Below are 24,577 nucleotides of genomic sequence, written 5' to 3'. Positions count from 1 at the left end.
TTTAAAGTAAGGGAAAAATTGCTCTATTAGCAGCTACTATGTTGGCGTAAAATATGAGGCCATGAATATTTCCAGTTGCTATAGTGATGTTGAGCACGAGAATTAAAGCAACTAGCAATATGCCTGCCAGCGCAAATGGAATTAGCAGAAGAAGGTGAAGATTAGAGCATTCTTTACAGTTTGACGTAGCCAACACAAGACTGAGTCCCGGTTCGCATTCTCCACACAAAATACCACTTCGATTGTAGGCACACTGTTCGTCAGGGTTGCTTAGACTGATGTTGACTGGTTTTTCTACACAATAATCAAATGTACAATTGCTAACGACATACCCCGTTCCATTGGTGGTATTTGCAAGTCTTATCCATATGTTACTTTCCAGCTTTATGGTACCATTTTCCTCAGAACAGTTCATTACATGGAAGTTTTGTTGCAGGACTTGATCACAGTCACATTTGCATTCAATATCGGACTGAATTGGTTTTAGTCCGATAAGGCATGTGCAGGGTAGAAAAGAAATATTAATAAGTCGTCTTGAAATTCCTAAATTATTGCATGGACCCTCGGCATAGAGTTCCACTTGAGCAGAGCTGTCTTGTGAGAATACATTGTACTCTAATTCTGTGCACTGATTGCCAACTTCTTGTTTTGCCCGTCCTTCTTTGAAACGATCATGTCCACTCTCACTGATAACAGAACTGTGAATTGTTGCGGATTTCTAACTTGGTCAACAGCCATAACACTGAGTGTAAACGTATGTCCCTTTTTTGTAGAACCGTAGTGACTTTCATAATAATTATTGTGAATAGTTACAAAACAACACCTGAACAGGCCTATAGAGGAGATAGATGTTGGTTCGGTGGAAGATTTTACGATTTTATGGATGTAGTCCAGTCCTTTCGAAGTTCTATATTCAGCATTATGATGTGCTGTACACCTGTCCAACAGACCTCCATAGATATCTCATTCTGCTCCTGACTGGGTAGCTGTATTATTAGTCATGAATGTGTTGAAATGGTTAAGATTGTCTCGATTATAGCTGTTTCTATACAGTGTATACATTTAAGTCAATGTTGACATAATTATGATTGAGTAAGTTCGACAGTTGAAGATACTGCAAAAATACCTCCACCATTCTCAGCAATGTTGTGAACAATCTCACTTTGTCCAAAAAAATTGAATAATCACTTAATGATTGAAAAAAAAACTCTGCTAGAATATTCATAAATTCCTCCACCGTCCTTGTGCATGTGCTGTGTTGTGATAGATCTTAATTGGCTCATTTACAAAGAGTGTACTCTCTCTCAGAAATATCCCTCCTCCAGAGGTAGCTGTGTTATTTGTTATGATCACTCCTTCTGTGTTAATGTAGATTTCACTCCGGTCAACGCTGATAGCTCCACCAAACACACCACGATTGTTACTGAGTGTTGTAGGGCCATTAAAATCGACTCGACTGACGAAAACATAAATAATGCCTCCATCCTCCATAGAACTGACCATGTTATTAGTAATGTTAGTGTCTTTCAAAGATCAAGGCAGACTGAAAAATGTAAATCATTTTACCATAGAAAGCATTGTTGTTGGGAATCGTACTGTTAATGAATTGATGGACGTGTTGGCTGAGCCAACACAAATCACTTCACCATTGTTGTATGTCAGCTCACTGTTGGAGATGGATACACTTCCTGAGTAAAAATTAATCAATCTACCAGAGTTGTTGTTCAGTTCACTGTTGGAAATGGACACACTACTAGCTGTACTGCATGTATCCACTGCCGATGCCAGAACCAATATGAATTACTCTACCCCAATCAACTCTATTGTATGTCAGCGTACTGTTGGAGATGGACACATTACCTGATTGAACTTCAATCGCTCAACCATAGTCAGCACTGTTGTTTGTCAGCTCACTGTTGGAGATATCAACACTACTAGAGGAGAAAACACTAATCGCTCCACCATAGTCACCTATGTTGTTTGACAGCTCACTGTCGGAGATAGACACACTGCCTGAGCCAACAATAATCGCTCCACCACCATTGTCAGCTCTGTTGTTTGTCAGCTCACTGTTGGAACAATAATCGCTCCACCCCACTGGCCAGCTCTATTGTATGTAAGCTCACTGTTGGAGAAGGACACACTACCTGACAGAACACCAATCGCTCCACCACTGCATGTACTTAGCACTGTTGTTTGTCAGCTCACCGTCAAAGATGGACATACTACTACCTGAGTCTACACTAATCGCTCCACTATAGTAAAGCTTTGTTATTTGTGAAGGTACACCAAGTGATCACTACATACCAGATACCACTTCTACTGCTCCTCCACTCTCAGCACTGTTGTAGTGAAACTTTGTGTTTCTGATCAGAGAGCGATTTGATTGAATGTAAACTGCACCTCCATCATTTCTATTGAACTTGCTATTTGTTATGTACACATCATCAGCCTCAACGTGCAGTGCCCGACCAGTGTTGTTCATAAAGAGAGTGCTTTCAATTGTTGCAGTTTGAGTATTAGCAATCTTAACTACGTTGGTTTCCGTTGGATTGAGTAGTACAAAGCCCATAAAATAGCATGCAGTCGTTGATACAGACATTGTGAATACTGTCAATGATGATCAAACTTTGGTTTTGTGGTCCAAAATTCGTTTGTGTTCTGGTCGGTGATTTTCACATGTGAAAAATTACGAATCAATAACTGCTCAGTTAACACATGATCTCCAGGTAGAAAGCTCAAGGTGAGATTGTCTCCACCGTCTGTTTGAACAAGTTGTTCGAGAGTGAAGCAAGTTCCATTTTGATAGTCACGACATGCACAAATCAGTTGAATCCACTGGCACGATGTGATAGTGCTCACTCCTTGTAACAGTAGCTATAGCGTCAGTAGTACTAACCATGCAGCTGAGAATATTTCTAGACAGCATATCTGCATGAGGTGCATTGCAACGTAATTATATGCTGCTCCAAGAATGGTTATGTTACAAAGCATGTGTTATAATTATAGTTACAGTAACTGCAATATCTTTAAACTCACTGTTTAATGGATGCTGCACTCTTTTCTGTTTCACTATACTTTTGCTAGTCGACGAACACTTGTGTTAGCTACATATATACATATACCATGGATGCGCTTAGCCAGAGAAGTTTGGCACCATCAACCACATAATGGCATAACCTATTGTGCATGGTAGACCTCACATGTGGTTCCCAGAAGATAAGTTGTACTTGTACAGCTAGCGCATCCTGTTAGAAGCTTACATGTAAAAGCATGAAGCCCCACGCACTGCATACATAATCACCATGCAGGAGCAGATGAGGAGATGGAGCGTCTTACTACGCGGATTCTGTATCGTCTGGATATGTACATTATGCCATATAATTATGCCGCTACATGTAAGTGCTACTAACATTACTCACACATGTACAGAGCACTTAGCACTTAGCACATTACAAACAGGGAAATGTGGTTGATGCAGTTTGGTGTCAGTGGTTGTGTGGGCACCAATGTCATGGGTCATGTGTAGCCATTATATAATAGGTCACAGTGCATGTCAGTTACAATATTGATCATAGGTCAAAGTTTGTGTGGGGACTATTGTGATTGTGATTGTGATGGGCTATGATATCACATCATGGTCTATGATATCACCATCCCATGGTCTGGGAGATCATAGATGATTAAATCAAGGGCGATTGAGGGCATGCAATACACTTTTAGTAGAGCTATACATTTACTTATCATTGTTATTACATCAGAATTTACCCCCCCATAAAATAAATGTTTTTGGAGAGTGTCTCACATTAACAGGCTGCAAACTTTTACTGACTAAAGATTTCCTGCTACCTTGTCTATATATATAATAGCTAACACATAATCTGACGAATAAAATGTTGGATGGACTTACAAGAAAGGTACGTGTTGTTGCTCCTATACAGTGACATCATGCATGCCCCTATACCTATGTTAGATTGGATTGGTCCTGGCTGTAGTCACTGCTCTCACATGGTTGCTCTTTGTGATCGGATTTGCATCGTCCCAACCGGTAAAACTTGTGCATTGATATAATTATAGCTTATCGGATTAATTCTGTAAATACAATTATAGCTCAGCTATTAATCATTTGTCTGAGTATACATGCGTGTATGCATGTACGTATAGTAAACACCACTAGTGTAAACATTGGCTGATAGGAAGCTACCGGCTAGAATGTAATCTTCGTGGGGCAAAATATTCGTGGTTTTTGTGGTTGAAGGTCTAACCACGAATATTTTACCCACAAATGAAGAGACCTTGCCTACCTTTACCTGCAGTGCAAGCTGCAACTACGAAAATATTACCCACAAAAGGTCTCAATATTATTGCTGAACCACGAATATTTTGATACATATGCAGCCCGCATGCAATTATGTATACTATATACACCTCAGAATTAGCCCTTTGTATACTTATACAGCATTACAGAATAGGTGTGGCTTAGTGGTTGGGTGGTGGCTTAGTTGCCCTTTTTAGATAAATATCTTTGTAGAAGTGGCCGAAATTATTCAACTATATGTACGCTAAATCTTTCAGTTTGGCCCTATAATAAATGTGCAACCTCTTATATATAATTATAGGCTTGAATTATAGTTTCAATTGATAATGATATCTGTATAATTGTGGTTTTGCTGTCACTCAGGCAAATGTCTGCACTGCAATCCACTGTATAGCAGAGGAGGTACGACAGGTGCAGTGCAGCTCAAGTAATTATAGCCTCTAATTATACTCTCAGCAAAAACATACAACGTGGACGGGGCGGGGGCAGATAATTATGCTCCAATCAAAGGGCTAATTGCTTGAGCTGTGCACCCTGCCTGCATGCATGTCGTACCTCCTCTGCATGCCAAAATACAAAGGCATAGTAAAACACCACTAATTGAATTTGTGCAAACATTGGCTGATAGGAAGCTGTATCTATACAGCTCACAATTATGTACTACACCTCAGAAGCCCTTTGTACTTACAGCATATAGACTGAGTCACAGTAATAATCTATGTTCATGCATGCACAGCTAAACCACCTTCAGAGGTATATATAATTATAGGTGGACTATAATTATTAGACACTGGATTATAGGCCCATTTATATACATGCACAAACGCAGAAGTTTAAATCCAGATAAAAGACCTCGTGTCAAACGGGCTATATATAATTATTCATGGCTCGCTATACTATATACAGTCTGCTATGATTCTACTCATTGCAGGATTTCTCTGGAGTATCAGCTGCAGTAGGCTCTGTGTTCTTCCCCCATTTTACAATCTCTCTACTCGGTGTTCCAACCATTGTGCTGGGAGTGGTTCATGCTCTTGACAGATTTACGTCACGATCTGCAACTAAGATTGTCGGGACCATTGTATCACAAATTATATGAGCTCAATAAGGAAATACTCATGCATGTATTATATAATTATAATGCTATTATACATGCAGTCAGAATGCTAGTGTATATATACTGGCAGTGGAAAGTGTGTATAGCAGTTTCTATCCACCATATATACACGTATACTATTCAGCATCATTAATTTAGAACTATATATATGCAATGCCATGTACATTAGATTCTTTTTCTTCTCGAGTCAGTCATATAGACTCATGCATGCAAGCATGCATGGTCTTTATATAATGCTGTATTACACTGAGGTCCTTAACAATTAATATCAGACAACATTTTTCAGCGTTCTGTTTCTTCTCTGTCTGGGGATGATCTTATACTTGAATGGAACAAGATTGCTTTCTCAGACTGGTGGCAGTAATTCGAGATCCTCCCCTGGTTTTATTTCTCTGAACCTCGAGTTTTATGGTGCACTTCTATCCACTATATCATGGGTGAGTGCACAGTATATATACATGTTCGTGTCAGCCATAAATCCTGCAATCTGATTGGATATAGAAGTATATAGTCTAGAAAATCATTAGAAATCATGTCGCAAATGATTGCCTCTTGCAGTTTTTAACTTCCCCAAAAATTAAGATACGTATAATTATTATACCTATATAATCGTAGTCATTAAATCAGAGGTTTATATTGTACTCCCTCTCTCTCTATACAGACTAGTGTGATGATGATGTGGACGTTCTATGCATGAAGTGCCCGAAGCCGGCAGCACCGATGATTATAACTATAGAAAGACAACTCGCTTAATGTTTATTGTTTGTTAAACTCATTTTTTAGAAGTGTATTGATATAGCATGCATGAGTCTTATAACATCGCATATTATGGATATGCATAATTATAATTATACCAGTACTGGATGCACATGCACTGTTTATTGTGTACTCCCCTCTCTCTCTATACATAATTATAGAGACTACCGTATATATAGCGGGTATAATTTTCGTGGGGTAAAATATTCGTTATTTTCATGGGCAAGCTGACCTTCACGAAATTTAACCTAGGCGTGGCTTACCGGAACGTATGAATGCAGTGCAGGCAATGAAATTTTTACTCAGTGAAAACCACCGTTTTTGAGTTGAACGAATTTTTTATCCCACGGAAATTACCCGCTATACGGTATACTATGCAGATGATAATAATTATGGACTTCTATCAAATTCTCGAAGCCAGCAGTAAGCACCGATAAAAACTAATTACCATAGCATGGCAGGAAAACAACAAAGGCCTCTTCTATATTATTTCTCCTAAAATTCAATTGTACATAATTATGTTGAGGGCGTGTTTCCTTTTAAACCCCATGCAGACATATGCATAACATTCTCACACCCAGTACATGCCACACCATTATAGTAGGCATAATACAGTGTATTATACCCATGCATGCACTGATAGGAGGCTGCCTTGCCACTATCTGCTCTCATCATCACACCATGCCCTATATATACCATTACGGTATGCATGCATGCACACTGTATGCTGTGTAACCCGTCTAACCATATTATAGTCAAAACATGAGTCAAATCAACAGAAAATTTGACAAAGATTGTGATCATAATTATGTCATAGTCTCTTGCGATCTTATTTTTTGAGAACAATCCTCTATAGGACGGTTTAGTTTTATTATACTGTAACTGGCATTTGAATTAAGTTGAGGGTTGAGGTCATCCATTAATTTCACGAAAAGCGTAAGGTACCAGAAATACTTTTGGGAGGGCAACAAGTTCTGTTCTGGGGTAATCATTAAAATACCAATCGTTATCTACAATGCACCGTTCAACAACACGGAATTAGGTAAAGATCGTGTCTAAAACAAACTCTTTCTAATTAAAGGGAAAGGTCGTCTTTAGAACAAACTGTTTCTCTAATGAAGAAAGGAAGATGAAAAAATGCGAGGCTAGTGGAGAAGCCTGTTGCCTCTATAAAAACAATTCCTTTTGGAGAGTGCCTTACAATAATTTTATTTACATGCTGGAGAACTATAATTATATACTGACTGAGTGAATACTCCCTGCTGCTTCTATACTACTATCTGCGCTCTGCAATAAAATGTTGGAAGGACTAGCAAGAAAGGTGTTGTTGCATTCTATTGCTATATAGCATAATAGGTATTAAATGTCTGACATTGAAGTTAGCCTAAGCATGTATGTTTTATTATAATCAATAATTATTGTATTATATGCTATAGATTGGATTGGTCCTGGCTGTAGTCACTGCTGTCCCATGGCTGCTCTTTGTGATTGGATTCGGATTGTCCGCCCCGGTAAAATAAACTTGGCCTACCAATATAATGTGATAGCAATTATAACTTAGCTATTTAGGCATTATAATTATAGCCCTATATACGGCACAAATCATTTTATTGCAGAATTTGTCAGGAGTACCTGCTGCAGCTGGCTCTGTGCTCTTCCCCCATTTTATCATCTCCCTGCTGGGTATTCCAACCATTGTGCTGGGAGTGCTTCATGCTCTTGGTGTATCAGAATCTGCGGCCAAGATTATCGGGACCATTGTATCATCTTTTTTTTTAACTATTAATATGCATGAGCTCGAGGGATACAATGAATGAGAGGATGCAGTTTGCATGTATAGTGCTATGTTATAAGTGAAGTGGAACAGCATGCAGTGCATGTCACCAATGTGTGTACTTTCTGTCTACCGTATAACTGTATATAATTATATACTGCATGCATGGCTATATATAAACTAGATATATACTTTGTTTGTTTCCATGCATGTATTGAATCTATATCTATATATGCAGCATGCCATGTATCTGTATATTACACTGAGGTCCTTAACAGTTTATTTCAGACAACATTTTTCAGCGTCCTGTTTCTTCTCTGTCTGGGAATGATCTTATACATCAATGGGATAGGATTACTTTCCATCAGATCTGGTTTTGTGAGCCATTCTCTGAACCTCCAGTTTGCTGGTGCACTACTAGCCACACTGTCATGGGTGAGTGTATATATATACGTGCATGCATATGTTCATAAATACCTTGTACTTGTACTTGCGCATGCAGAGGTAGAGTGATTGATGGATATAATTATGTCGGTTTGTGTGTGTGTGCACAGGGGCGTAGCCAGGGGGGTGCTAGGGGTGCTCGAGCACCCCCAACCATGCAGTCTGAGTCAAGTATACAGAAATGTATCTGATTGTCCAGCTGAGCACCCTTTCTCTTCCAGATCTTGCTGCAGTTAGGCTGTTAGCTAGCTAGTATAGCAAGGAAAACGATTTAGTCTCTAAACTGTGAGGTATTCTGGCTTAAATCTATAAACTAGTTCTCTTTTGTGATCATGGCCAGCTTCTCTATGCAAATTAATAAACGTTCAGCCACGCCCAACTTGGCAGATAAGTTAATTATGACATCATTAATAAGAGGTGTGGCTTCCGGTCAACCAAATTTCGGCGCTGCGCGGCTAAAAATGGGGCGCTTTGCGCCCTCTTTTATCTGTGATAGCACCTCTTTCTCCAAAATCCTGGCTACGCCCCTGGTGCATGTGTGTGTGTGTGTGTGTGTGTGTGTGTGTGTGTGTGTGTGTGTGATCTTGAGGGTTTTGGTGCTGAGTCTGCATGGCTCTCATCATGCAGTCATGCATTTTGTATCAAACTATAGTCAGTATATATATATACGTGTGTATGGAGTCTGCATGCCTATATATATATAATTATATATAGCCATGCATCCTAGTTTGATTGCCACATCGTGGACATGCCAATGAACTACCCATGCATGCATGTTAGAAAGAGAGAAGGACCGGGTCCCCCTGGACCCCTGCTGGATCCACTCCTGGAACTTATTATCATATGTCATAACATAATAATACTTGCCACATTCTTAAACTACTACATGCATGCATGTCTATTAAGTGTTCCATAGCATAATTTGTTGTTTCATAACTCTTTCCTTGGCAATCTGTTGTAGAAATTACAACAATGGGTAAGGAATCGTTATGATGAATTAGATGAAGTTGTATGTGAGCTCCTCCCTGACAAACAAACTGTAGTCTAGGTAACCGCCTTATCAGTCAAGTAGGCTAAAAATCTGTGTCCTTTGATGTAAGCTTTGATGTCTCTTTGTGCATATGTAGTTATAAAAAAAAAAAAAAAAAAAAAAGAAACCTTTGACTAGCTAGGAAGAGTAGCAGCAGTAGGCAGCAGTAGTAGTAGCAGTGCAAGCAGGACTAGACTAGATTAAAAAGTTGGTGGAAAGAATAACTGACCGTTTGGACGTCACCTGGCTGCCAGACTTTCATCTGGACTCTTCCCCCTGAGTAGCTGGCCTTTCACAAAACTGAGCAAGAAGCTGAAGAAGCAGCTAGACAGAGACATGTACCTAGCCTTGAGAATTGGGAGGCGTGGCTCAACTAGTTAGCCCAGCCCAGAGGAATTGTTACCGTGGGTACTGAACAACCGTAGAAGTAGGGCTACCCCTGGCTTTACTGAATTAACTAGCTGTGTCTGCTGTCTAGTTGGACCAGATTTAGCTAGATAATGGGGTAGAGAATAGTTGAGCGGTGCTGTGTGTAGCTTGAACTGTACTGGCTGGCAAGAATCTAGTAAGCACCCTATGCACTGATAACTCGTCAGAATGGAGGGTATGTTCTAGGGATCTGGACAGCTGTACATCCAAAGGAGCCAGGGAGTGCCAATCATCTTCTCCCAGTCTCTGACACGCTAAACAAAAGGAGCTAGAACTGGGAGTCCCAGCTAGAATTGCTAGCCGGATCTAGACTAATAGAATGACTTGGAGGCGTGGTGAGGCCGGATCCACACTAATTGATCGACCTAAAGACGCTCCTGTTCCAGATTTCACGAATGGCAAGGAAAGGGTTATAACAGAGGGGAGAATATTGTGCCATGTATGCAAACTGTTCACACTATTAAAACTTATTCATTGTGCACTCTCTCTCTCTGCAGACTGGTGTGATGATGACATGGAACTTTTATCATGACGTGCCCGGGGCCAGTAACTAACTAACAGTACATGCAAAGAAAGGACTTGCATGCAGACTATAGATATAGCTATAATAATTATATGAAACTCAACAAAACATTACTACTCTATATTGCTGCATGCATGATCATGTGACTTGCAGCTATAATGAGATTTATCGAATAATGCATAATGTCAACAGTTAAGTGCATGTGCAACATTATAGCAAGTTTTTACAGCATATAATTATTTTCCCCCTTATAATTATATAATAATAATTATACTCATGATTCATGATCATCTAAGTCATTCTGCCATCTAAAAAGTGCAGCTTGAAGCTATATAGGGTAGTTTTTCATGATCAGCAATAAAACCGTTATAACACCTATAATTATAGCAATAAGTGCATGTTTTAATGCTGGTGCACTTATATAGATGCTCTGGGTTGAGTAATTCACTCAATATATATACGTTGAACTTCGTGCATTTGAACGTAACCTTGAGTTGCCTTATCCTTGTGCATGCCGGCACACATTAAATTGCTAAAATAACTGATATGCAGTCAGTGGAACCCCTCTATAACGGACACCTTTGGGGAACAATGTTTTGGCCTTTATAATACAGTCATGCCTTTGTTGAGACGTTGTTGTATACACAAACTGTTCATTTGGGACCTGGATGCCTGGCCGTTACATAGCAGCTGGCCTTTATTCAGATGTGGTTGCTAACATGGGTTGCACTGTAGTTAACCAGTTGTATCATTCATTATTGATACAGAACCTGACTCGCAGTTCAACACTCACATGAAACTATACATGTGTCTTAAGTTTCAATGTTGACCTGTACAACTTGAACACCAAGGTATTTCTCCTAAAATTCAATTGTTGAGAGTATGATCTTTCAGACCTAACGCAACTTTAATTCTCACACTCATGCATATGCTATGCCATGGATACCCTATATCAGACTCATCATCACGCCATCATGTCTGTGTGACTGTCAAGGTAAATCCCTATAGGTACACTTAAATATCTTCTGTATACAAATTAGTCATTCCTCAGTGCTCTGTACATTTTTTGTTGTGGTGTATAGGGTTAGGTTGTACTTTGTTGGCTACTGCAATGCAATACAGATATCATAAAAGCTAAGTCCCCGCAACAAAACCTGCAAATTCCAGAGTATACAGATGCAAACACATAAATTTATGTTCTAAACAATGCTGTGCGTGTTGCCTGTGAATGCTGTTTTGATGCACTATTAAATCCAACAATTCTACACATGAAAGTATTAAAGGGGAAAGGTTGTTCTAGAGATGACATTAGCCTCGAGACCTGGCCGATTAAAATCGGCCTGGTCTCGAGGCTAGAGATGACATCGATAAAAACACCGATTTTCGTGCTAAACATTTTATTAAATCTTATTAAATATTGAGTGTTCATATGATTTTTCTCATAACATAGAGGGGGGTTTAGGTCTATATACACGTAACCTAGTAGTTAACTCTTAAAAATCAATTGAGAAGACGTATGCATGCATATACCGTTAGTAATCATACTTGTTGTTGCCAAGCAGACTCTTGTCTCCGATAACCCTTTACTGTTGTAAATTTTACAACAACAATCTGGGAGGGAGCGTGTTATCAACTTGTGAATGTTGCATGATATTGGATTCTGTGGCAGATTGGATAGTATCATGAATCCGATTATCCTTTGAAGTTCTGCTGAGCTGTTCAATTAGGACACTTGAAAAAAAAAGGTTTAAAACAAGCTATTACAGCGTGTAGGACTGAGTAGTATCAATTGGTAGACCCTCTGGACTATCTTGGTAGCCATAGAATGCTTTCGAAGAGGAAGCAGCAAGCCATTTGTGTTACACATGCAGGCACTTCACAAGTGGACACAAGCTCTACAATAGTCTACATGCTTGCTAAGCAGCTTAGTTTACCAGAGTGCAGCTTTTAAAGGCCACACATACTTCCATCGAGGCAGCAGCAAGGCATAAAATCGATGATTAGTTTGTGCACAGCCATTGACCCACGCCCATCTCTACAAGCCATAGCCACTTCATTGGGGGCGGCGATAACATCAAGCTAATTTGGTGGGTTGGGCTCAGATGCAAACTAAAGTGATGGAACTGTTCCAGGTTCCTGCGATTGACCTGGAAAGGGATAAGTATTGATGGTAGATTCCCCCACACACTGCATAGAGTTCTCACATATCAACCACAAGCATGTAGGTCCGGCTGTTACGCATCATGGCTATAGTGCCCAAAAATGTAGTTTCAGAATCAGCAAGACAGTATATAATTATTATAGGCCTGCACACAATAATTTGGTTTTCGAACAAGCTACAGTAAGTAAAACAAGAAGTCATTCGAGTAACCTTTAGGAATCCCTCAAAGATTGCATGAGATGTGTTTAAATAAAAATGTGTGTGGTGGAGGCCTAGGGCCCATGCATAACTCTCTTAGAGCTACTGGATTCCATAGATAGAACAGTAAGAGCGATTGGAAACGAAAATGTTCGCGTGAAACTCTCCGCGTTATAGGGTGTGGCTAAAACTACAAAGGAGTATAACTAGAGCACTAAAGTGCAAACCCTCGGCTGGTGACATGATTATAAAGAAACCAGAAGACTGATATAATGCAGTGCATATAGTGATGTTGTTATCATCATCGTGCATGAATTGCACAGCAACTCAGGAGCAATAAAACTAAACCAGACTGGAGGCATGCTGAAACATTTGAGAACAGGTAGTAGTACTATAAATATATGCACTGTGGATTAGGATGACAGCAAAGAAGCATGGAGTCTCAGAGAAGTATGGCTCCAGGTCCTGCATGGATCCCAGTCAGCTAAAGCAAGCTTTCTGCTTTAGTGACCCTGTTCCAATATTGTTCCTGGTATATACAGCTTTCTACTTTAGTGACCCTGTTCCATTGTTTCTGGACCTGGTACAGAATCACTTCAGTTATAAGTAACGCATGTGCAAGTTTTGTTCAAGCTACATTTTGCTCGCTTTTATTAGGCAACGAAGCTTTAACACCGAAAGCTGCCACTATTAGAAGTACTGACTTGTTGTGTGGAGGCTACCCATGCTGTAAACGCAGTGCTAGAGCATCCAGGTAAGCAGACCCAGTCACAAGCTTCTTAGCTTTTGCTCGTTTTTATTTGACAACGAAGGTTTAACATGAAATTCTGCCACTATTAAAATTAATAACTTGTTGTATGAAGGCTATCCATGCTGTAAACGCAGTGCTGTGGCATCCAGGTGAGTAGATTCACCTGTCACAAACAAACAAACACCAAACGACTACTATAACCCGTGGCCGCCCACGCGCCTCGGGTTAATTATGGTAAAGATTGTCAACAACACAAACGAATAATAGGGTGTGACTATTGTATAATTATGTGCACGGACTTTTTGCGCATGCATGAAATGAAGCCTGCATGATTGTAGTGATATACTCTGAACAGTACTGATTCAACATTCTGTATATATAGTGCCATATTCTTCTTGTGTCTAGGGACCATAGTTATGACACCAGAGAAGTCTCAGGAGATGATCTGGCCTCTATAAAAACATGAGAGTAGTGTCTCATAATTTTACATGCTGCAAAACTACTGATCCATGATTGCCTGAAGATTTCTTATACCTATATTATACTCAAACACTCTAAATGTTGGAAGGACCTGCGAGAAAAGTGTTGTTTCGTTTACATTGCTACTATTTACAGCTCTCGTATCTATTGCATGCATGTTGCTAATAATTACGTCCGACACCTTGCAGCTTGGATTGGGCTTGGCTGGTTTCACTATTCTACCGTATACACGTATACGAGAGATCGAGGTTAAACAGACTCGGTCACAGCAAAGTAATTCTCCAAAAATAAATAATTGTTGAAGGTATCTCTTTTAGACCTCCCCATGCATGGCTGCTGCATGCAGACCCAACTTTCTCACACCCAATATACATCGCACCATCTTGCAAGCATACACTTAGCCTCGATTCTAGGTCGCTTGAAAAAAGCGGCCTGGTATATACCTTGTTTACGCATGCGTGTACATTACCCCAAAAAGGGGGTAATCCGTGTATTTGTGGATACTGTCAGTAAAATAAACCGTATACTATTTGTATTCTGATTTTACAGTCCGAGTATTGTGCAAAGATGACTGAGTTCTTACGCCCTTTATTGTATCAAGCCAAGTCTCTACTTAACGACACCCTACACTGTAAGGCTACAGATGTTATAGGAACGGCATGATGTGTTCCTGTGGGTCCCCTGATGAGGCTGTGGTAATATAGACCAGGCAAGTGTTCTGCTACTAAATCTTGCCTTTATGTTCGACAAGAAGTCATTGCTGAAGATAAAGAAGCTAATAATTACTCCTGAAAGCTTTTAATAAGCTTTAACTCGACACTCAGGAAGTTATTCACTCAAGATCTACTGATGTATTAAAAAGTCCACCACTCTTCCTAGCTGGCAGCTCTAGCTGTCTGGGAGGTTTTCTTGAACTGTCTCTTTGATAAACAGAGCTAGAAGAAGCAACACTGAACTGCTGCAGTATAATTATTCTATTTTGATTAGTGTCTCTGAAAGCTGCCATTGTGGTCACATTGTCATACCCTTTTGTATAAATTTGGCCGTTTTTTTACAATTTGTATGATGAAATTGTTGTCAATTATTTCGCGCATGCGCATACAAGGTATACCAGGCCGCCTTTTTCAAGCGGCCTGGAATCGAGGCTAGCATAATATGATTGTTGAGGGTATCTCTTTTAGACCTCCCCATGCATGGCTGCATGCAGACACAACTTTCTCACACCCAGTATAGATCGCGCCATCTTGCATGCATAATAATTATGATTGTTGAGGGTATATCTCTTTTAGACCTCCCCATGCATGTAGACAACTTTCTCACACCCAGTACATCACACCATCTTAATTGTCTCTATATGCATGCCATGCCATGGATATACCCTATTATTATACCTAAGACTCATCAACACGCAGGCATAGACTATATAGGCCGAGTTTTCGCTTTTAGGTGAACAACTAGAGTATAGACTAGGAGCATGCAGGGCATGTTTGGGGCAAGCAAGCGAATTGCTGTTAACATTTCAATGAATTGTAAAATTGAAACAGTGAATTAGTAAAGTATGGAATTAGCACAGTTAATTCTGGGAAATAGTTAATTCCGAGATACAGTGTTGATAATCTGGTGGTTGTATGTAAAATTAAAAGGAGAGGCTTGCAGAAGTGCATCTGTAGTTATTGGTTGTTGTAGACAAATTTCCTTTAGATGATCACCGAAAACACTTAGTGTGATATAGTCTCCTCCGGGGCGGGTAAGTAGAAGTTTAGCTTGTACTTGTCTCTTGCAGAGGGTGATTTTTTGAACCAAACAGCAAGTTGTGCAGGTTCCAGATGTGTCATCTGTTGGTTGGATTTTGCTGTTACAGACCAAGCAGATCAGAAAATTGTCAAATGATAGTACTCCTACAACTTCAGAGTCACTGATTTGGTCGTATGTATTTACATCATCAGCTGACACAGTTCCAATATCAGGAAGCTCTTCAATAGTCGCTCCATGCTTTGGGAACTGAAGACATTTTTCATCTTGATAGGACTGACGATGACTTGCTTGAAGTGGTAAGACGATCCGACGTTCAACTTTCCAATGTCATTATTCCAGAGATCAATTTTTGTGGCTATAGTGGAGTCTGAAATGATAACGTTCTGGAGAGATTGGCCATGCACCTGAAAAACAACTGCAGTGTCTTCGAGATGCAGAACATACATATACATACATACAGACAAAATTGCAACGCCTGTCACTCTCGCTCCCTCCTTCTTGCTAACCTTTCTTGTTCACTGTTGTCTATAGCAATAAGTGTTTTAATGTTTAATGCTCGTGCACTTATATATATATAGATGCTCTGGGTTGAGTAATTCACTCAATATACGTTCGTGCATTTGAACGTAAAGAGCCTTGAGTTGCTTTATTGTTGTGCATGCCGGCACACATTAATTTGCTAAATAACTGATATGCAGTCAGTGGAACCCCTCTATAACGGACACCTTTGGGGAACAATGTTTTGGCCTTTATACAGAGGTGCATGGCTTTTGTTGAGAGGTTGTTTTATACACAAACTGTTCATTTGGGACCTGGATGCCTGGCCGTTACATAGCAGCTGGCCTTTATTCAGATGTGGTTGCTAACATGGGGTTGCACTGTAGTTAACCAGTTGTATCGTGTATTACTGATACAGAACCTGACTCACAGTTCAACACTCACATGAAACTATACATGTGTCTTAAGTTTCAATGTTGAATGTGAGAGTGCCTATATACAACCACTTGAACACCAAGGTATTTCTCCTAAAATTCAATTGTTGAGGGTATGATTTTTCAGACCTGACGCAACTTTAATTCTCACACTCATTACATGCTATGCCATGGATACCCTATATATATCAGACTCATCATCACATCATGTCTGTGTGACTGTCGAGGTAAATCACTATATTAAATATCTTCTGTATACAAATTAGTCATAATTCCTCAGTGCTCTGTACATTTTTTGTTGGGTAGTACTTTGTTGGCTACTGCAATGCAATACAGATATCATAAAAGCTAAGTCCCCGCAACAATACCTGTGAGGACTGCAAATTCCAGAGTACAGATGCAAACACATAAATCTATGTTTCACACATGCAATGCTGTGCCTGTTCTGTGAATGTTGTTTTGATGCACTACAATTCTACACAAGAAAGTATTAAAGGGGAAAGGTTGTCTAGAGATGACATTAGCCTCGAGACGACATTAGCCTCGAGACCTGGCCAATTAAAATCGGCCTGGCTCTAGGCTAGAGATGACATCGATAAAAACACCAATATTCGTGCTAAACATTAATTTTATGAAGATTTCCTGCTGCCTCTTCTTTTCTACTACAGCTGTAATTAAAAGGTTGGAAGGACTAGCAAGAAAGGTGTTGTTGCATTTTATTAATTTTTATGATTTTATGCAGCTCTTGACAAGAGTCTTGTGAATTGAAATAATTATTAATGTATCTCTGACCTTGCAGATTGGATTGGGCTTGGCTGGCTTCACTATTCTACCCTGGCTGCTCATTGTGATCGGATTTGGATGGACCACTGTTGTAAGTATACATATGCGTGCATGTGACTGTGTGCACACACAGCTATATCAGTTATAATTATATGCATGCGTATTCAATGCCGGCATTGACCTAGTGCTGCAAGAGTACTGGAACGTATTGCATGTGTAACTCAGTTGGTGTTACCATAATCTGTGTGCATGCACTCTACTCCCCTGTTTCCAGGGCGACGGTTATACACTAGTGGGTTCTGCGTGGTTCCCCCATTGGTTCATCTCTCTGCTGGGTATTCCAATCATCGTGCTGGGAGCTGTTCATGCTGTTATCAGTGCACAATCTGCAATTAGGATCCTCAGGACCATTGTATATCCTCATTAATGCTTTATCTATAGAGACCTCACTGACTGGAGAGACGATCAATTTCTCTGCATTGGAACTTCCAACTGATTTTGTTGGAGAGTGATTAGTTTAATACTGTTAAAATGTATTTTCTGCCCATTACAAACTGTGATTTGTCAACACACATACACAGTCATGATAATGTCTATGTGTATAATTAGCTAAGAGTGCAATAATTATGGGATTAATAGCACGAGTAACAAGCAATGGCAAGGCTACTAATTGCACGAGGCGTAGCCGAGTGCTATTAACCTTGCCAGTGCTATTAATCCCTTATTGCACGAGTATAATAGCCATACTATTGATTGTTAATCGTTTGTGACGCAGTTTTAAGGACATTTTTAGCTGCAGTTTCAGTAAAAAAATTAGCCGTGGCCGTTATTCGAGCGTGCGGTCGTCAAGGCAGTAATTGCACGTCGTTAATGACGACATGCAATTACTGATACGCAATTAATCACTGTACGAATCACAGTGAATAATAGGACAACATGCGATTAATACATGTATATACTTATGACTGCATGTGTTCTTTAACATCTCCTCAGACGACAGTGTTCAGTGTTTTATTCCTTCTCTGTCTTGGGATGATCTTATTCGGTGCAGGAAGCTTCATTATTTACCAATCAACCTATGGTCATGCCTTCTATCATCCTGTAAACTTGGCGTTTGCAGGAGCACTAATTGCCACTGTGTCCTGGGTAAGTGCATGCATTGTCAGCTTAATTGTGGCACTATTATATAACTCTGATAACTACAAAATACAACGGCAAAAGTTTGGCTATAATTACTTGTACTGCACAGTCATGAAAACATGTTATTCTTTCTCTCTCTTATAATTATAATAATTATACAGACTGGTCAGTTGATGGCATGGACCTTCTATGAGGAAGCTATCATCAATAACTAACCAATACACTATTTTGTACACTATTAGCTTTATTGAGTTAACATGCTAAGCGTCTATAAGAGCTATAGTGTTAGCTGATTATTAAAACTCAACATGCAGTTCAATTTAGTGAGTTATTGTTGTTTGTTGCGTACTATTATAATTATATAGCTGTCACAATGAACGTTCATAATCTGTGGTGAAATAAACTCTTGATAATAATATTATATCTTATCAGGCTATTGTGTGCTGCAGATGTCAGGCGAGCTTGAGAAGCTGAGAGGTGATGACCTGCATGCATGGCCATAATGTGCATCTTATTAAATATTGAGTGTTCATAACATCAGGAGCACATTACAGAAGGAGCGTCTTACCTCGAGAATCGCATCTCGTGGAAGTTTGCAAAGCATGACCTTATATGCAAAACCACTAAGTGGGTCTGCGGGCGAGTGCTAATTGAGCTGACGGTGCACTTTTACCAAGCATGGGTCAATAAAAGTGAAAAGCTACAGTTAGCTAGCTAGCTATAGGCCTGGTAGTAAGCTCTCTCTTCTAAGAACCCCAGTAAGACTCCCTACTGCAAAAACAAAACGCCTAGTATGTGTTAGTCTAAGTCTAGCAAACTTTCTCTGTACAAAGTGACTGGATGTGCTCCTGTTTTAGAACTTTCTGTACCTCACCGATGACAGTCTCTTCCATGATGTATACCAACATCCATCAAAGATCTAGCTATTCATTTTAGCTCTTTCTGGCTCAACCTAGCTCTCTTGCTGCTGCACTACATAGCAAAATCCGTTTATAATGATATTCACAGGCTGACCGCGGTCTGTAATTTATGTACACAGTACTTACACACTTTTCTTATAATGCAATGCAATTCGAAATAATCGAAATTTGTACACAGAAAATGCACAGAGTGAGTACACAAAAGATGTACACAGGGAGCTGCTTCACAAGGGCCTGGGGAGTTGCCAGTTGTGCTGCAGCACGATTACAGTGACCCAGGGCAACTTCAAGATGATTGAATGCCTTCAAATTACGTTTCAACGATTTAGCAGGCTGCTGGACTTTTCTGATTCTAGGCCCCAACTCGTAACTCAGTTAAACTTTGCTTGAGAAAACGTAGATTCTCTTGATGCCTCTGAGCTACCCAGCAACGCTCGAACGAGCAGGTCATACTCCATGCAGTCCTGTAAGTATAGGACAATATTAAAGAAACCAAACACGGTTCAACCCTTACCTTAAACTGTCCAGTCTCGTCCGTTAGTATATAGCCAAGAGGAACAATGTTGGGATAGCTGGATAGTATAGCCATTGCTCCTGTACAGAGAAGTAGACATTCAAAATACGTGTAGATCTATACATATTAAATTTCTCGTATTAAACAGGTTATAGTGTCATTGTCGACGAGCTGATGATGGCAGCACCAAGTTCTCTAGCTCACACTCTTCACTTGATCCACCATATTAATGATGATACTATAGTCTACCTAGATCTTTAATACCAAACATGAACAAGACTTGATAGCATAGGGCCCACACAAAAATATCTGACCTTAACAAGCTTGACAAAGCTTTATACCTCTTCCCTTGTTGTTCAGTCTTCAGAATAATGTTTTCTAAGCTTCAGAGAAGAGAGAAGCTTCAGCTAAGAGCCATTCCAATAATGATAAAACGGGAACTGACTTCTAGTACACGATAGTACACGAATATAAATGTCACGAAAGTGAACGAGAATATCCATTCGTCATGCAGAATCTGACGAACGACTGACGCATGCGCAGACAACTAGTACCAGGCCTATAGTTGTTCGCCTAACCTTTATAAAAGTGAAAACTCGGCCTGGGATCGAGGCTAGGGCCTTCTATGAAATGCCAGAGGAAGCTATCATCAACAATCAACAGTATATACTAGATATAATAACAGTGACCAGTCCTGTAGATTAGATTAGCTGTTGATTGCATGATTTGTTAATACTATTGAACATTATACAAAACAATAATTATTATTGTTCGCACTGCATTGTCAAAATTAACTAAAGTATATTTCTGATGGGTGAAATCAACCTCCATATAGGCCTACTATTGTTTAAAGAGTGCTGCTATATACACTGTAGTTGAATATAGCCATGCATAAAATTATATCAGGCTATATATATTGCATGCTGGTTGGTGAGCTTGAGAGGCGAATATGAATATAAATAGGTGAATATTTGGCACAGGCGTAATGGACATACAATATTAAATACAATTTTCACAGTGCCTATTTCAAATTGTAAAAAAGGCTGCGTATTATCAAACAATTATTTCGGAATATTTGGCATAGGAGGCCTATAGACTGTTCATGTATAACACAAAGAGAGATTACAATTTAAATTAGATCTACATTGCAAACAAGGCTTAAAAATCAGGGTATATGATCCCCAACATACCTTATAGACACACTCCTGTCTCTGATTATGCAGCACTGAAGTTCTCTATCAACCACAGAGTAAACAATTCCATGAAGTCAATATGTATAAGGGGTTTGTATATAATAGAATCCATACATGCAACACAAACAGGTCTAGCAAATGAGAATAGCAAGTAAAAAAATTGCCAAATCAAAGGCAAGATATATGTGCCAAAAAGAATTGTGTGCATGAAGGCAGCAATGATGACACTGGCCCCCAACTCATGCATGAATATAACTTTTGGGAAAATCTTTCAAACTATAAGGTGCTATAAACTATATGCATGCAAATGTACTTTAGGATTGACAATTCAACACTTTTCTATAGTTGTTTGAGAGTCAGTCCATGAATGAATGTTATCTTAAAATAATAGATAAACTGTTCATTCAGCCAGGACTCCCAAAAGCGTAAGAAAACTGTTGCCAATCTTAAAAGTACACAGTTACAGGAATACAGTCAACGTAATCTCTGGTACAAACTAGTTGGGTGGAATCCAACCAACTAGATACAAACCACCACTATAGAAAATTGAAAACCCCACAATAATTATGGAAAAGAGCACAAAAGTATATATATATATAGGTGACACATGCGGCAACAGTGCATGTTCAACCCACGTATACATGCTCGTGCTTTTAAGATAATCGAGCCAATTGTATCTCAGTCTATAATTATATAGGTATAGTCTTATGCTAGCCTCAAATCCACGCCGATTAAAATACGGCCTCTCAGGGGTATTAAGGCACGTCCAGAATCAAAAATTAGCCATCACATACATCGAAAAGTATTCAATATTAAACATAGTAATTGCACATAATGTTTTGTCATAATAATTTAAATGAAAATAAAGATCATGTGACCAATTAACATGAACTTTCCTTGTAAAACTAAATTATAAAAAGAGGATTTGTTCCAGCTTAGTTAGATCCTATCTTTTCCTGGAATCCTGATGTACATATCATATACTGATGAAATCCAGCTGCGCAAAAGCAGATTCATAGGTAATCATGGTCTACACAAACAACATGCTAAGATTTACCTGAATTGTCCCTGAGATCTCCTCCTAACTTTCTTGTTTGGCTGCACTCTGTCTTGCGCAGCAGGAAACTCCTGTGTCTAGCTGCTTTGTTATAGATTATCTTTGGCAACAAATACGGCGGACTTAAACAAGGTAAGAGTAGCTGTTTAGGCCCTCAAAAGATAGAGTATGTTGTTATGATTATGTTTCCTTGATGGGAAGTAAAAATGTCCAAAACTTTCTTAGCTATGCTAGCTTCTTTAGCTCTGACAGCCACCCTAGAGGTAGGCTATTTTGTGTATCTCAAAAATACAATAACTCCTACTCTTCCCATCAAGGATACTAGTAGAGTCTACCTAGCTATGAGATGTTCATCTAGCCTTGTTTTTGAAGCTTGATCTTAGCATCTTCAACGCCGTATTTGCTTTCTGAAAGTGGCATGACGTCATCACCATTTATGGGACTAATTAGCATAATTGAATTAAGCTAATTAGTTTTTTGGAAAAAGAAAACATTGAGCTTCATTTTGGATCATTTTGATGCAGCATACACTGTATATTGCAAATAATACAGCAGTATGAACATAGTGTAAATTTTGGTAGTGAAATCTGGACCCGGGCCTTAAGTGCGCAGAAAATTGAAATGTCACTGTTTTTCAGCGCATTGTGGGTGTGGGAGCGTGTGCCACGAATGCATAGAAGTGATGATCTTAAGAGCGAAAATGAGAGCCTGCAGCGAATCCAATTAATCACTTTGGAGTATGGGGTGTCCCTCTTAACAGACACGAGTGATGCTATCCTCTTGAACACAATCTTGGCTTCTTTGCCCATACCTCCAGATGAGGAGAATACCAAGGGAGAGAATGAGCCATGTTCTATATCCCTGACTCTGTGGCCATATACGCGTCTTTTTTCCGATTCGTGTTTGTTGTATGCTGTGGATAACTGGGCTGAGCGATTACTTTGTGCGTTGGGGTAAAAAACCCTAATGTCAAAAAATGCACATTGCATCCTGTCCCAAAACCCACGGGCTTTAACATCCAGCCTCACTCCATCTTCTGTGTTTGCTATGCGGTGAGATAGCCTTTCACCGGTGAGCGGTTGCAGCGTTGGCTCTAATTCAACATCATGGTAGATCTCCTAGTTGGTAGATCACATGCAGTTGCTACAACCACATAAAAGTTCACAGTTGCTACTAGCCTCGAATCCAGGCCAAATAAATATGCCTGGTCTCGAGGCTAAGTTGCTACTTGATAGTGCCTACAGTGCAACAACCAAAGAGAGTAGAACTTTTGATTTTTTACGTTTTTGTGAATATCTTCTAAACTAAATGTGATTGGAACAATTTGAGTGCAGGTACTGAAAGTTCAACTCTTGGCGCTTCCATTGGACCACCACCTGTTACATCATATGACATCATCACTCCAAGATGGCTGCTACAATATGTGTACATTGAAAATATGTTAGGCATAGAACTATCTTATATGTTTGAGTTAAGATCTGAAATTTGTTATGCAAGTACTTCATCACCTTGCGCATTTTTTGAGCTCTTACAGAAGTGCAGGCTACTAGTAAGTTCTGAGATATACAAAGTTTTGTAAATTTATAGTGCCAAATGTGTTAGGCATTGATTTTTCGAGTTCATGCTAGTTAAGGTCTGATTTTTGGAGAGCATGTACTCCAATAGTATACTTTTCGTGTGTACTAACTCACAGTAGCTGAAAGAGTTCTGTCTTGGCTCGATCGGCCCTTCTTGTCAAAAATGGTGATTTTAGCTGATTTTATTGGTTTCTGTTGCGTAGAAGTGTAAATTGCCACGCCCCTGTGACACATTATGACTGACAACTGGGTGTAGTTGCAGGTTAGACATCACATGAGCTTGGAGCAAATAAAGACAAGATGATTTGTGATGTCACAAATCAATGAATATCATTGCTTACGTCAGCAAAAACGGGCAAAGAGCAGCAAAATGGAGCAAAATCACCACAGGCTACTAGTAAGTTCTGAGATATACAAAGTTTTGTAAATTTATAGTGCCAAATGTGTTAGGCATTGATTTTTCGAGTTCATGCTAGTTAAGGTCTGATTTTTGGAGAGCATGTACTCCAATAGTATACTTTTCGTGTGTACTAACTCACAGTAGCTGAAAGAGTTCTGTCTTGGCTCGAGCGGCCCTTCTTGTCAAAAATGGTGATTTTAGCTGATTTTATTGGTTTCTGTTGTGTAGTAGTGTAAATTGCCACGCCCCTGTGACACATTATGACTGATCAACTGGGTGTAGTTGCAGGTTAGACATCACATGAGCTTGGAGCAAATAAAGACAA

At 39.5% G+C, this 24,577-nt stretch overlaps 3 protein-coding genes and 2 long non-coding RNA genes across 5 annotated transcripts; 4 read left to right on the top strand and 1 right to left on the bottom strand.

Moving 5' to 3' along the window:
- The first annotated feature begins 3,755 nt into the window (after positions 1 to 3,755).
- On the top strand, positions 3,756 to 6,307 carry LOC135337030 (uncharacterized). Its single transcript, XM_064532926.1, has 5 exons — positions 3,756 to 3,917; positions 3,974 to 4,048; positions 5,250 to 5,399; positions 5,708 to 5,872; positions 6,097 to 6,307. The coding sequence occupies exons 1-5, from the start codon at positions 3,894 to 3,896 to the stop codon at positions 6,130 to 6,132; spliced, it is 450 nt and encodes a 149-aa protein (XP_064388996.1). The 5' UTR covers positions 3,756 to 3,893; the 3' UTR covers positions 6,133 to 6,307.
- A 1,044-nt stretch (positions 6,308 to 7,351) lies between these two features.
- Positions 7,352 to 10,574, top strand: LOC135337031 (uncharacterized). The gene is made up of 5 exons (XM_064532927.1): positions 7,352 to 7,512; positions 7,628 to 7,702; positions 7,808 to 7,951; positions 8,254 to 8,400; positions 10,366 to 10,574. The coding sequence occupies exons 1-5, from the start codon at positions 7,489 to 7,491 to the stop codon at positions 10,420 to 10,422; spliced, it is 447 nt and encodes a 148-aa protein (XP_064388997.1). The 5' UTR covers positions 7,352 to 7,488; the 3' UTR covers positions 10,423 to 10,574.
- A 2,613-nt stretch (positions 10,575 to 13,187) lies between these two features.
- LOC135337764 (uncharacterized) lies at positions 13,188 to 15,092 on the top strand. The gene is made up of 3 exons (XR_010395314.1): positions 13,188 to 13,504; positions 13,907 to 14,285; positions 14,531 to 15,092. It is a non-coding gene; the product is annotated as an uncharacterized LOC135337764 (long non-coding RNA).
- A 2,162-nt stretch (positions 15,093 to 17,254) lies between these two features.
- On the top strand, positions 17,255 to 18,969 carry LOC135337182 (uncharacterized). The gene is made up of 5 exons (XM_064533081.1): positions 17,255 to 17,371; positions 17,468 to 17,542; positions 17,726 to 17,863; positions 18,445 to 18,597; positions 18,753 to 18,969. Exons 1-5 carry the CDS (start codon positions 17,255 to 17,257, stop codon positions 18,804 to 18,806), a joined length of 537 nt encoding a protein of 178 aa, XP_064389151.1. The 3' UTR covers positions 18,807 to 18,969.
- Positions 18,970 to 19,655: 686 nt separating this feature from the next.
- Positions 19,656 to 22,720, bottom strand: LOC135337034 (uncharacterized). The gene is made up of 3 exons (XR_010395006.1): positions 22,276 to 22,720; positions 20,026 to 22,215; positions 19,656 to 19,975 (listed from the first exon to the last, which is right to left on the bottom strand). It is a non-coding gene; the product is annotated as an uncharacterized LOC135337034 (long non-coding RNA).
- Positions 22,721 to 24,577: the final 1,857 nt, after the last annotated feature.

This window comes from Halichondria panicea, chromosome 6 (genome assembly GCF_963675165.1).
Source record: "Halichondria panicea chromosome 6, odHalPani1.1, whole genome shotgun sequence".
NCBI lineage: Eukaryota > Metazoa > Porifera > Demospongiae > Suberitida > Halichondriidae > Halichondria > Halichondria panicea.
Note: the sequence above shows the minus strand (reverse complement) of the source record. Positions and strands in the feature narration are given on the sequence as shown.